Source organism: Dendrobates tinctorius, unplaced genomic scaffold, assembly GCF_039654945.1.
Source record: "Dendrobates tinctorius isolate UK_male_01 unplaced genomic scaffold, ASM3965494v1 ptg000236l, whole genome shotgun sequence".
Classification (NCBI taxonomy): Eukaryota; Metazoa; Chordata; class Amphibia; order Anura; family Dendrobatidae; genus Dendrobates; species Dendrobates tinctorius.
Window position 1 is genome coordinate 4,003,840 of NW_027361903.1, and position 14,485 is coordinate 4,018,324.

Here is a 14,485-nt window from a genome sequence, read left to right on the forward strand (position 1 = left end):
GCCCCTATGTACAAGAATATAACTACTATAATACTGCCCCTATGTACAGGAATATAACTACTATAATACAGCCCCCTATGTACAAGAATATAACTACTATAATACAGCCCCCTATGTACAAGAATATATCTACTATAATACTGCTCCCTATGTACAGGAATATAACTACTATAATACTGCCCCCTATGTACAAGAATATAACTACTATAATACAGCCCCCTATGTACAAGAATATAACTACTATAATACTGCTCCTATGTACAAGAATATTACTATAATACTGCCCCTATGTACAAGAATATAACTACTATAATACAGCCCCCTATGTACAAGAATATAACTACTATAATACTGCCCCTATGTACAGGAATATAACTACTATAATACTTCCCCCTATGTACAAGAATATAACTACTATAATACTGTTTCCCATGCATTAGCATTGTGCCACCATATTCTACCTATTGGCCATTGCATTTTGTTGCTCTCTGATCACAGTTTTCTTTCTTGGTCGGGTCTCTGGGGTCTCTGGGGGGGCGGTCGTCGCTGGTTCCCAGGCTGAGCCCCAGTGATCTCACAGGGAGGGGCTTTGCCGGGGAAGAGTCTGTTCAGCACCGGGCACCGATCATAAGGCTCCGGGATCTATCGGGAGAGCAGGCTGGCGGCCGCACACATGGAGAGATATAAAGGTGAGAGCCGCAGCTGCTTTACTTTCTGTGCTGCGGAGACTTCAGCTTGTTCTGGAGGAATCTTCCATTGAGCTGTGAGATGTGTCAGTGTGAACATGGAACGTGCAGAGTATACAGGGCTGTGCAGTATACAGCAGAGTATATAGGGCTGTGCAGTATACAGCAGAGTATATAGGGCTGTGCAGTATACAGCAGAGTATATAGGGCTGTGCAGTATACAGCAGAGTATATAGGGCCGTGCAGTATACAGCAGAGTATATAGGGCTGTGCAGTATACAGCAGAGTATATAGGGCTGTGCAGTATACAGCAGAGTATATAGGGCTGTGCAGTATACAGCAGAGTATATAGGGCTGTGCAGTATACAGCAGAGTATATAGGGCCGTGCAGTATACAGCAGAGTATATAGGGCTGTGCAGTATACAGCAGAGTATATAGGGCTGTGCAGTATACAGCAGAGTATATAGGGCTGTGCAGTATACAGCAGAGTATATAGGGCCGTGCAGTATACAGCAGAGTATATAGGGCCGTGCAGTATACAGCAGAGTATATAGGGCCGTGCAGTATACAGCAGAGTATATAGGGCTGTGAAGTATACAGCAGAGTATATAGGGCTGTGCAGTATACAGCAGAGTATATAGGGCTGTGCAGTATACAGCAGAGTATATAGGGCTGTGAAGTATACAGCAGAGTATATAGGGCTGTGCAGTATACAGCAGAGTATATAGGGCTGTGCAGTATACAGCAGAGTATATAGGGCTGTGCAGTATACAGCAGAGTATATAGGGCTGTGCAGTATACAGCAGAGTATATAGGGCTGTGCAGTATACAGCAGAGTATATAGGGCTGTACAGTATACAGCAGAGTATATAGGGCTGTGCAGTATACAGCAGAGTATATAGGGCTGTGCAGTATACAGCAGAGTATATAGGGCTGTGCAGTATACAGCAGAGTATATAGGGCTGTGCAGTATACAGCAGAGTATATAGGGCTGTGAAGTATACAGCAGAGTATATAGGGCTGTGCAGTATACAGCAGAGTATATAGGGCTGTGCAGTATACAGCAGAGTATATAGGGCTGTGAAGTATACAGCAGAGTATATAGGGCTGTGCAGTATACAGCAGAGTATATAGGGCTGTGCAGTATACAGCAGAGTATATAGGGCTGTGCAGAGTATATAGGGCTGTACAGTATACAGCAGAGTATATAGGGCTGTGCAGTATACAGCAGAGTATATAGGGTTGTACAGTATACAGCAGAGTATATAGGGCTGTGCAGTATACAGCAGAGTATATAGGGCTGTGCAGTATACAGCAGAGTATATAGAGTTGTGCAGTATACAGCAGAGTATATAGGGCCGTGCAGTATACAGCAGAGTATATAGGGCTGTGCAGTATACAGCAGAGTATATAGGGTTGTGCAGTATACAGCAGAGTATATAGGGCCGTGCAGTATACAGCAGAGTATATAGGGCTGTGCAGTATACAGCAGAGTATACAGGGCTGTGCAGTATACAGCAGAGTATATAGGGCTGTGCAGTATACAGCAGAGTATATAGGGCTGTGCAGTATACAGCAGAGTATATAGGGCTGTGCAGTATACAGCAGAGTATATAGGGCTGTGCAGTATACAGCAGAGTATATAGGGCTGTGCAGTATACAGCAGAGTATATAGGGCCGTGCAGTATACAGCAGAGTATATAGGGCTGTGCAGTATACAGCAGAGTATACAGGGCTGTGCAGTATACAGCAGAGTATATTGGGCTGTGCAGTATACAGCAGAGTATATAGGGCCGTGCAGTATACAGCAGAGTATATAGGGCTGTGCAGTATACAGCAGAGTATATAGGGCCGTGCAGTATACAGCTGAGTATATAGGGCTGTGCAGTATAAAGCAGAGTATATTGGGCTGTGCAGTATACAGCAGAGTATACAGGGCCGTGCAGTATACAGCAGAGTATATAGGGCCGTGCAGTATACAGCAGAGTATACAGGGCCGTGCAGTATACAGCAGAGTATATAGGGCTGTGCAGTATACAGCAGAGTATATTGGGCTGTGCAGTATACAGCAGAGTATATAGGGCTGTGCAGTATACAGCAGAGTATACAGGGCTGTGCAGTATACAGCAGAGTATATTGGGCTGTACAGTATACAGCAGAGTATACAGGGCCGTGCAGTATACAGCAGAGTATATAGGGCTGTGCAGTATACAGCAGAGTATACAGGGCCGTGCAGTATACAGCAGAGTATATAGGGCCGTGCAGTATACAGCAGAGTATATTGGGCTGTACAGTATACAGCAGATTATACAGGGCCGTGCAGTATACAGCAGAGTATATTGGGCTGTGCAGTATACAGCAGAGTATACAGGGCTGTGCAGTATACAGCAGAGTATATTGGGCTGTGCAGTATACAGCAGAGTATACAGGGCTGTGCAGTATACAGCAGAGTATATTGGGCTGTGCAGTATACAGCAGAGTATACAGGGCTGTGCAGTATACAGCAGAGTATATTGGGCTGTGCAGTATACAGCAGAGTATACAGGGCCGTGCAGTATACAGCAGAGTATACAGGGCCGTGCAGTATACAGCAGAGTATATTGGGCTGTGCAGTATACAGCAGAGTATACAGGGCTGTGCAGTATACAGCAGAGTATATAGGGCTGTGCAGTATACAGCAGAGTATACAGGGCTGTGCAGTATACAGCAGAGTATATTGGGCTGTACAGTATACAGCAGAGTATACAGGGCTGTGCAGTATACAGCAGAGTATACAGGGCCGTGCAGTATACAGCAGAGTATATAGGGCTGTGCAGTATACAGCAGAGTATACAGGGCTGTGCAGTATACAGCAGAGTATACAGGGCCGTGCAGTATACAGCAGAGTATATAGGGCTGTGCAGTATACAGCAGAGTATACAGGGCTGTGCAGTATACAGCAGAGTATATAGGGCCGTGCAGTATACAGCAGAGTATACAGGGCTGTGCAGTATACAGCAGAGTATATTGGGCTGTACAGTATACAGCAGAGTATACAGGGCTGTGCAGTATACAGCAGAGTATACAGGGCCGTGCAGTATACAGCAGAGTATACAGGGATGTGCAGTATACAGCAGAGTATACAGGGCTGTGCAGTATACAGCAGAGTATACAGGGCTGTGCAGTATACAGCAGAGTATACAGGGCTGTGCAGTATACAGCAGAGTATATAGGGCCGTGCAGTATACAGCAGAGTATACAGGGCTGTGCAGTATACAGCAGAGTATACAGGGCCGTGCAGTATACAGCAGAGTATACAGGGCTGTGCAGTATACAGCAGAGTATACAGGGCCGTGCAGTATACAGCAGAGTATATAGGGCTGTGCAGTATACAGCAGAGTATATAGGGCCGTGCAGTATACAGCAGAGTATACAGGGCTGTGCAGTATACAGCAGAGTATACAGGGCCGTGCAGTATACAGCAGAGTATACAGGGCCGTGCAGTATACAGCAGAGTATACAGGGCTGTGCAGTATACAGCAGAGTATACAGGGCTGTGCAGTATACAGCAGAGTATATAGGGCTGTGCAGTATACAGCAGAGTATATAGGGCTGTGCAGTATACAGCAGAGTATACAGGGCCGTGCAGTATACAGCAGAGTATACAGGGCCGTGCAGTATACAGCAGAGTATACAGGGCCGTGCAGTATACAGCAGAGTATATAGGGCTGTGCAGTATACAGCAGAGTATACAGGGCCGTGCAGTATACAGCAGAGTATATTGGGCTGTGCAGTATACAGCAGAGTATACAGGGCCGTGCAGTATACAGCAGAGTATATAGGGCTGTGCAGTATACAGCAGAGTATATAGGGCCGTGCAGTATACAGCAGAGTATATAGGGCTGTGCAGTATACAGCAGAGTATACAGGGCTGTGCAGTATACAGCAGAGTATATTGGGCTGTGCAGTATACAGCAGAGTATATAGGGCTGTGCAGTATACAGCAGAGTATATAGGGCTGTGCAGTATACAGCAGAGTATATTGGGCTGTGCAGTATACAGCAGAGTATATAGGGCTGTGCAGTATACAGCAGAGTATATTGGGCTGTGCAGTATACAGCAGAGTATACAGGGCCGTGCAGTATACAGCAGAGTATATTGGGCTGTGCAGTATACAGCAGAGTATATAGGGCCGTGCAGTATACAGCAGAGTATATAGGGCTGTGCAGTATACAGCAGAGTATATAGGGCCGTGCAGTATACAGCAGAGTATATAGGGCTGTGCAGTATACAGCAGAGTATATTGGGCTGTGCAGTATACAGCAGAGTATACAGGGCCGTGCAGTATACAGCAGAGTATATAGGGCTGTGCAGTATACAGCAGAGTATATTGGGCTGTGCAGTATACAGCAGAGTATATTGGGCTGTGCAGTATACAGCAGAGTATATAGGGCTGTGCAGTATACAGCAGAGTATATTGGGCTGTGCAGTATACAGCAGAGTATATAGGGCCGTGCAGTATACAGCAGAGTATATAGGGCTGTGCAGTATACAGCAGAGTATATTGGGCTGTGCAGTATACAGCAGAGTATATAGGGCTGTGCAGTATACAGCAGAGTATATTGGGCTGTGCAGTATACAGCAGAGTATACAGGGCCGTGCAGTATACAGCAGAGTATATTGGGCTGTGCAGTATACAGCAGAGTATATAGGGCCGTGCAGTATACAGCAGAGTATATAGGGCTGTGCAGTATACAGCAGAGTATATAGGGCTGTGCAGTATACAGCAGAGTATATTGGGCTGTGCAGTATACAGCAGAGTATATAGGGCCGTGCAGTATACAGCAGAGTATATAGGGCTGTGCAGTATACAGCAGAGTATACAGGGCCGTGCAGTATACAGCAGAGTATATAGGGCCGTGCAGTATACAGCAGAGTATATAGGGCTGTGCAGTATACAGCAGAGTATATTGGGCTGTGCAGTATACAGCAGAGTATATAGGGCCGTGCAGTATACAGCAGAGTATATAGGGCTGTGCAGTATACAGCAGAGTATACAGGGCCGTGCAGTATACAGCAGAGTATATAGGGCTGTGCAGTATACAGCAGAGTATATTGGGCTGTGCAGTATACAGCAGAGTATATAGGGCTGTGCAGTATACAGCAGAGTATACAGGGCTGTGCAGTATACAGCAGAGTATATTGGGCTGTACAGTATACAGCAGAGTATACAGGGCCGTGCAGTATACAGCAGAGTATATAGGGCTGTGCAGTATACAGCAGAGTATACAGGGCCGTGCAGTATACAGCAGAGTATATAGGGCTGTGCAGTATACAGCAGAGTATATTGGGCTGTACAGTATACAGCAGAGTATACAGGGCCGTGCAGTATACAGCAGAGTATATAGGGCTGTGCAGTATACAGCAGAGTATACAGGGCTGTGCAGTATACAGCAGAGTATATTGGGCTGTACAGTATACAGCAGAGTATACAGGGCCGTGCAGTATACAGCAGAGTATATTGGGCTGTGCAGTATACAGCAGAGTATACAGGGCTGTGCAGTATACAGCAGAGTATATTGGGCTGTGCAGTATACAGCAGAGTATACAGGGCTGTGCAGTATACAGCAGAGTATATTGGGCTGTGCAGTATACAGCAGAGTATACAGGGCTGTGCAGTATACAGCAGAGTATATTGGGCTGTGCAGTATACAGCAGAGTATACAGGGCCGTGCAGTATACAGCAGAGTATACAGGGCCGTGCAGTATACAGCAGAGTATATTGGGCTGTGCAGTATACAGCAGAGTATATTGGGCTGTGCAGTATACAGCAGAGTATATAGGGCTGTGCAGTATACAGCAGAGTATACAGGGCTGTGCAGTATACAGCAGAGTATATTGGGCTGTACAGTATACAGCAGAGTATACAGGGCTGTGCAGTATACAGCAGAGTATACAGGGCCGTGCAGTATACAGCAGAGTATATAGGGCTGTGCAGTATACAGCAGAGTATACAGGGCTGTGCAGTATACAGCAGAGTATACAGGGCCGTGCAGTATACAGCAGAGTATATAGGGCTGTGCAGTATACAGCAGAGTATACAGGGCTGTGCAGTATACAGCAGAGTATATAGGGCCGTGCAGTATACAGCAGAGTATACAGGGCTGTGCAGTATACAGCAGAGTATACAGGGCCGTGCAGTATACAGCAGAGTATATTGGGCTGTACAGTATACAGCAGAGTATACAGGGCTGTGCAGTATACAGCAGAGTATACAGGGCCGTGCAGTATACAGCAGAGTATACAGGGATGTGCAGTATACAGCAGAGTATACAGGGCTGTGCAGTATACAGCAGAGTATACAGGGCTGTGCAGTATACAGCAGAGTATATAGGGCCGTGCAGTATACAGCAGAGTATACAGGGCTGTGCAGTATACAGCAGAGTATACAGGGCCGTGCAGTATACAGCAGAGTATACAGGGCTGTGCAGTATACAGCAGAGTATACAGGGCCGTGCAGTATACAGCAGAGTATATAGGGCTGTGCAGTATACAGCAGAGTATATAGGGCCGTGCAGTATACAGCAGAGTATACAGGGCCGTGCAGTATACAGCAGAGTATACAGGGCCGTGCAGTATACAGCAGAGTATACAGGGCTGTGCAGTATACAGCAGAGTATACAGGGCTGTGCAGTATACAGCAGAGTATATAGGGCTGTGCAGTATACAGCAGAGTATATAGGGCTGTGCAGTATACAGCAGAGTATACAGGGCCGTGCAGTATACAGCAGAGTATACAGGGCCGTGCAGTATACAGCAGAGTATACAGGGCCGTGCAGTATACAGCAGAGTATATAGGGCCGTGCAGTATACAGCAGAGTATACAGGGCCGTGCAGTATACAGCAGAGTATACAGGGCCGTGCAGTATACAGCAGAGTATACAGGGCTGTGCAGTATACAGCAGAGTATACAGGGCCGTGCAGTATACAGCAGAGTATACAGGGCCGTGCAGTATACAGCAGAGTATACAGGGCTGTGCAGTATACAGCAGAGTATACAGGGCTGTGCAGTATACAGCAGAGTATACAGGGCCGTGCAGTATACAGCAGAGTATACAGGGCCGTGCAGTATACAGCAGAGTATATAGGGCCGTGCAGTATACAGCAGAGTATATAGGGCCGTGCAGTATACAGCAGAGTATATAGGGCCGTGCAGTATACAGCAGAGTATATAGGGCCGTGCAGTATACAGCAGAGTATATAGGGCTGTACAGTATACAGCAGAGTATATAGGGCTGTGCAGTATACAGCAGAGTATATAGGGCCATGCAGTATACAGCAGAGTATATAGGGCCGTGCAGTATACAGCAGAGTATTTAGGGCCGTGCAGTATACAGCAGAGTATACAGGGCCGTGCAGTATACAGCAGAGTATACAGGGCCGTGCAGTATACAGCAGAGTATACAGGGCCGTGCAGTATACAGCAGAGTATACAGGGCCGTGCAGTATACAGCAGAGTATACAGGGCCGTGCAGTATACAGCAGAGTATACAGGGCCGTGCAGTATACAGCAGAGTATATAGGGCCGTGCAGTATACAGCAGAGTATATTGGGCCGTGCAGTATACAGCAGAGTATTTAGGGCCGTGCAGTATACAGCAGAGTATACAGGGCCGTGCAGTATACAGCAGAGTATATAGGGCTGTGCAGTATACAGCAGGGTATACAGGGCTGTGCAGTATACAGCAGAGTATATAGGGCTGTGCAGTATACAGCAGAGTATATAGGGCTGTGCAGTATACAGCAGAGTATACAGGGCCGTGCAGTATACAGCAGAGTATACAGGGCCGTGCAGTATACAGCAGAGTATATAGGGCTGTGCAGTATACAGCAGAGTATACAGGGCTGTGCAGTATACAGCAGAGTATATAGGGCCGTGCAGTATACAGCAGAGTATATAGGGCTGTGCAGTATACAGCAGAGTATATAGGGCCGTGCAGTATACAGCAGAGTATATAGGGCCGTGCAGTATACAGCAGAGTATATAGGGCCGTGCAGTATACAGCAGAGTATATAGGGCCGTGCAGTATACAGCAGAGTATATAGGGCCGTGCAGTATACAGCAGAGTATATAGGGCCGTGCAGTATACAGCAGAGTATATAGGGCCGTGCAGTATACAGCAGAGTATATAGGGCCGTGCAGTATACAGCAGAGTATATAGGGTTGTACAGTATACAGCAGAGTATACAGGGCTGTGCAGTATACAGCAGAGTATACAGGGCTGTGCAGTATACAGCAGAGTATACAGGGCTGTGCAGTATACAGCAGAGTATATAGGGCTGTACAGTATACAGCAGAGTATATAGGGTTGTACAGTATACAGCAGAGTATACAGGGCTGTGCAGTATACAGTAGGGTATATAGGGCTGTGCAGTATACAGCAGAGTATACAGGGCTGTGAAGTATACAGCAGAGTATATAGGGTTGTACAGTATACAGCAGAGTATATAGGGCCGTACAGTATACAGCAGAGTATATAGGGCCGTGCAGTATACAGCAGAGTATATAGGGCCGTACAGTATACAGCAGAGTATATAGGGCTGTGCAGTATACAGCAGAGTATATAGGGCCGTGCAGTATACAGCAGAGTATATAGGGCAGTGCAGTATACAGCAGAGTATATAGGGCCATGCAGTATACAGCAGAGTATATAGGGCCGTGCAGTATACAGCAGAGTATATAGGGCCGTGCAGTATACAGCAGAGTATATAGGGCCGTGCAGTATACAGCAGAGTATATAGGGCCGTGCAGTATACAGCAGAGTATACAGGGCCGTGCAGTATACAGCAGAGTATACAGGGCCGTGCAGTATACAGCAGAGTATACAAGGCTGTGCAGTATACAGCAGAGTATATAGGGTTGTACAGTATACAGCAGAGTATACAGGGCTGTGCAGTATACAGCAGAGTATATAGGGTTGTACAGTATACAGCAGAGTATACAGGGCTGTGCAGTATACAGCAGAGTATATAGGGCTGTGCAGTATACAGCAGAGTATATAGGGTTGTACAGTATACAGCAGAGTATACAGGGCTGTGCAGTATACAGCAGAGTATATAGGGTTGTACAGTATACAGCAGAGTATATAGGGTTGTACAGTATACAGCAGAGTATACAGGGCTGTGCAGTATACAGTAGGGTATATAGGGCTGTGCAGTATACAGCAGAGTATATAGGGTTGTACAGTATACAGCAGAGTATACAGGGCTGTGAAGTATACAGCAGAGTATACAGGGCTGTGAAGTATACAGCAGAGTATATAGGGCTGTACAGTATACAGCAGAGTATATAGGGCCGTGCAGTATACAGCAGAGTATATAGGGCCGTACAGTATACAGCAGAGTATATAGGGCTGTGCAGTATACAGCAGAGTATATAGGGTTGTACAGTATACAGCAGAGTATATAGGGTTGTACAGTATACAGCAGAGTATATAGGGCTGTACAGTATACAGCAGAGTATATAGGGCTGTGCAGTATACAGCAGAGTATATAGGGTTGTGCAGTATACAGCAGAGTATATAGGGTTGTACAGTATACAGCAGAGTATATAGGGCTGTGCAGTATACAGCAGAGTATATAGGGTTGTACAGTATACAGCAGAGTATATAGGGCTGTACAGTATACAGCAGAGTATATAGGGCCGTGCAGTATACAGCAGAGTATATAGGGCTGTACAGTATACAGCAGAGTATATAGGGCTGTGCAGTATACAGCAGAGTATATAGGGCTGTGCAGTATACAGCAGAGTATATAGGGCTGTGCAGTATACAGCAGAGTATATAGGGCCGTGCAGTATACAGCAGAGTATACAGGGCTGTGCAGTATACAGCAGAGTATATTGGGCTGTGCAGTATACAGCAGAGTATATAGGGCCGTACAGTATACAGCAGAGTATATAGGGCCGTGCAGTATACAGCAGAGTATATAGGGCCGTGCAGTATACAGCAGAGTATATAGGGCTGTGCAGTATACAGCAGAGTATATAAGGTTGTGCAGTATACAGCAGAGTATATAGGGCCGTGCAGTATACAGCAGAGTATACAGGGCCGTGCAGTATACAGCAGAGTATATAGGGCTGTGCAGTATACAGCAGAGTATATAGGGCTGTGCAGTATACAGCAGAGTATATAGGGCTGTGCAGTGTACAGCAGAGTATATAGGGCCGTGCAGTATACAGCAGAGTATATAGAGTTGTGCAGTATACAGCAGAGTATATAGGGCTGTGCAGTATACAGCAGAGTATATAGGGCCGTGCAGTATACAGCAGAGTATATAGAGTTGTGCAGTATACAGCAGAGTATATAGGGCTGTGCAGTATACAGCAGAGTATACAGGGCTGTGCAGTATACAGCAGAGTATATAGGGCCGTGCAGTATACAGCAGAGTATACAGGGCTGTGCAGTATACACTACAGTATATAGGGCTGTGCAGTATACAGCAGAGTATATAGGGCTGTGCAGTATACAGCAGAGTATATAGGGCTGTGCAGTATACAGCAGAGTATACAGGGCTGTGCAGTATACAGCAGAGTATATAGGGCTGTGCAGTATACAGCAGAGTATACAGGGCTGTGCAGTATACACTACAGTATATAGGGCTGTGCAGTATACAGCAGAGTATATAGGGCTGTGCAGTATACAGCATAGTATACAGGGCTGTGCAGTATACAGCAGAGTATATTGGGCTGTACAGTATACAGCAGAGTATACAGAGCTGTGCAGTATACAGCAGAGTATATTGGGCTGTACAGTATACAGCAGAGTATACAGGGCTGTGCAGTATACAGCGCTGTGCAGTATACAGCAGAGTATATAGGGCTGTGCAGTATACAGCAGAGTATACAGGGCCGTGCAGTATACAGCAGAGTATACAGGGCCGTGCAGAATACAGCAGAGTATACAGAGCTGTGCAGTATACAGCAGAGTATATAGGGCTGTGCAGTATACAGCAGAGTATATAGGGCCGTGCAGTATACAGCAGAGTATATAGGGCCGTGCAGTATACAGCAGAGTATACAGGGCTGTGCAGTATACACTACAGTATATAGGGCTGTGCAGTATACAGCAGAGTATATAGGGCTGTGCAGTATACAGCAGAGTATATAGGGCTGTGCAGTATACAGCAGAGTATACAGGGCTGTGCAGTATACAGCAGAGTATATAGGGCTGTGCAGTATACAGCAGAGTATACAGGGCTGTGCAGTATACAGCAGAGTATATTGGGCTGTACAGTATACAGCAGAGTATACAGAGCTGTGCAGTATACAGCAGAGTATATTGGGCTGTACAGTATACAGCAGAGTATACAGGGCTGTGCAGTATACAGCGCTGTGCAGTATACAGCAGAGTATATAGGGCTGTGCAGTATACAGCAGAGTATACAGGGCCGTGCAGAATACAGCAGAGTATACAGAGCTGTGCAGTATACAGCAGAGTATATAGGGCTGTGCAGTATACAGCAGAGTATATAGGGCCGTGCAGTATACAGCAGAGTATATAGGGCCGTGCAGTATACAGCAGAGTATACAGGGCCGTGCAGTATACAGCAGAGTATACAGGGCCGTGCAGTATACAGCAGAGTATATAGAGTTGTGCAGTATACAGCAGAGTATATAGGGCTGTGCAGTAAACAGCAGAGTATATAGGGTTGTACAGTATACAGCAGAGTATATAGGGCTGTGCAGTATACAGCAGAGTATATAGGGCCATACAGTATACAGCAGAGTATATAGGGCTGTGCAGTATACAGCAGAGTATATAGAGCTGTGCAGTATACAGCAGAGTATATAGGGCTGTACAGTATACAGCAGAGTATATAGGGCTGTACAGTATACAGCAGAGTATACAGGGCCGTGCAGTATACAGCAGAGTATACAGGGCCGTGCAGTATACAGCAGAGTATATAGAGTTGTGCAGTATACAGCAGAGTATATAGGGCTGTGCAGTAAACAGCAGAGTATATAGGGTTGTACAGTATACAGCAGAGTATATAGGGCTGTGCAGTATACAGCAGAGTATATAGGGCCATACAGTATACAGCAGAGTATATAGGGCTGTGCAGTATACAGCAGAGTATATAGAGCTGTGCAGTATACAGCAGAGTATATAGGGCTGTACAGTATACAGCAGAGTATATAGGGCCATGCAGTATACAGCAGAGTATACAGGGCCGTGCAGTATACAGCAGAGTATACAGGGCCGTGCAGTATACAGCAGAGTATATAGAGTTGTGCAGTATACAGCAGAGTATATAGGGCTGTGCAGTAAACAGCAGAGTATATAGGGTTGTACAGTATACAGCAGAGTATATAGGGCTGTGCAGTATACAGCAGAGTATATAGGGCCATACAGTATACAGCAGAGTATATAGGGCCGTGCAGTATACAGCAGAGTATACAGGGCTGTGCAGTATACAGCAGAGTATATAGGGCTGTACAGTATACAGCAGAGTATATAGGGCTGTGCAGTATACAGCAGAGTATATAGGGTTGTGCAGTATACAGCAGAGTATATAGGGCCGTGCAGTATACAGCAGAGTATATAGGGCCGTACAGTATACAGCAGAGTATATAGGGCCGTGCAGTATACAGCAGAGTATATAGGGCCGTGCAGTATACAGCAGAGTATATAGGGCCGTGCAGTATACAGCAGAGTATATAGGGCCGTGCAGTATACAGCAGAGTATACAGGGCCGTGCAGTATACAGCAGAGTATACAGGGCCGTGCAGTATACAGCAGAGTATATAGGGCTGTGCAGTATACAGCAGAGTATATAGGGCTGTGCAGTATACAGCAGAGTATATAGGGCCGTGCAGTATACAGCAGAGTATATAGAGTTGTGCAGTATACAGCAGAGTATATAGGGCTGTGCAGTATACAGCAGAGTATATAGGGCCGTGCAGTATACAGCAGAGTATATAGAGTTGTGCAGTATACAGCAGAGTATATAGGGCTGTGCAGTATACAGCAGAGTATATAGGGCCGTGCAGTATACAGCAGAGTATACAGGGCTGTGCAGTATACACTACAGTATATAGGGCTGTGCAGTATACAGCAGAGTATATAGGGCTGTGCAGTATACAGCAGAGTATATAGGGCTGTGCAGTATACAGCAGAGTATACAGGGCTGTGCAGTATACAGCAGAGTATATAGGGCTGTGCAGTATACAGCAGAGTATACAGGGCTGTGCAGTATACAGCAGAGTATATTGGGCTGTACAGTATACAGCAGAGTATACAGAGCTGTGCAGTATACAGCAGAGTATATTGGGCTGTACAGTATACAGCAGAGTATACAGGGCTGTGCAGTATACAGCGCTGTGCAGTATACAGCAGAGTATATAGGGCTGTGCAGTATACAGCAGAGTATACAGGGCCGTGCAGTATACAGCAGAGTATACAGGGCCGTGCAGAATACAGCAGAGTATACAGAGCTGTGCAGTATACAGCAGAGTATATAGGGCTGTGCAGTATACAGCAGAGTATATAGGGCCGTGCAGTATACAGCAGAGTATATAGGGCCGTGCAGTATACAGCAGAGTATACAGGGCCGTGCAGTATACAGCAGAGTATATAGGGCTGTGCAGTAAACAGCAGAGTATATAGGGTTGTACAGTATACAGCAGAGTATATAGGGCTGTGCAGTATACAGCAGAGTATATAGGGCCATACAGTATACAGCAGAGTATATAGGGCTGTGCAGTATACAGCAGAGTATATAGAGCTGTGCAGTATACAGCAGAGTATATAGGGCAATGC

The 14,485-nt window shown here is 46.1% G+C and overlaps 1 protein-coding gene across 1 annotated transcript in view; it reads left to right on the top strand.

Annotated features, from left to right (window-relative positions):
* Positions 1-562: 562 nt before the first annotated feature.
* AFAP1L2 (actin filament associated protein 1 like 2) overlaps positions 563-14,485 on the top strand; it is a 214,468-nt gene continuing 200,545 nt past the window's right edge. Inside the window, exon 1 of the mRNA XM_073556613.1 lies at positions 563-689. Coding sequence (XP_073412714.1) covers positions 674-689 — 16 coding nt within the window. The 5' untranslated portion in view covers positions 563-673. The remainder of the gene's footprint in view (positions 690-14,485) is intronic.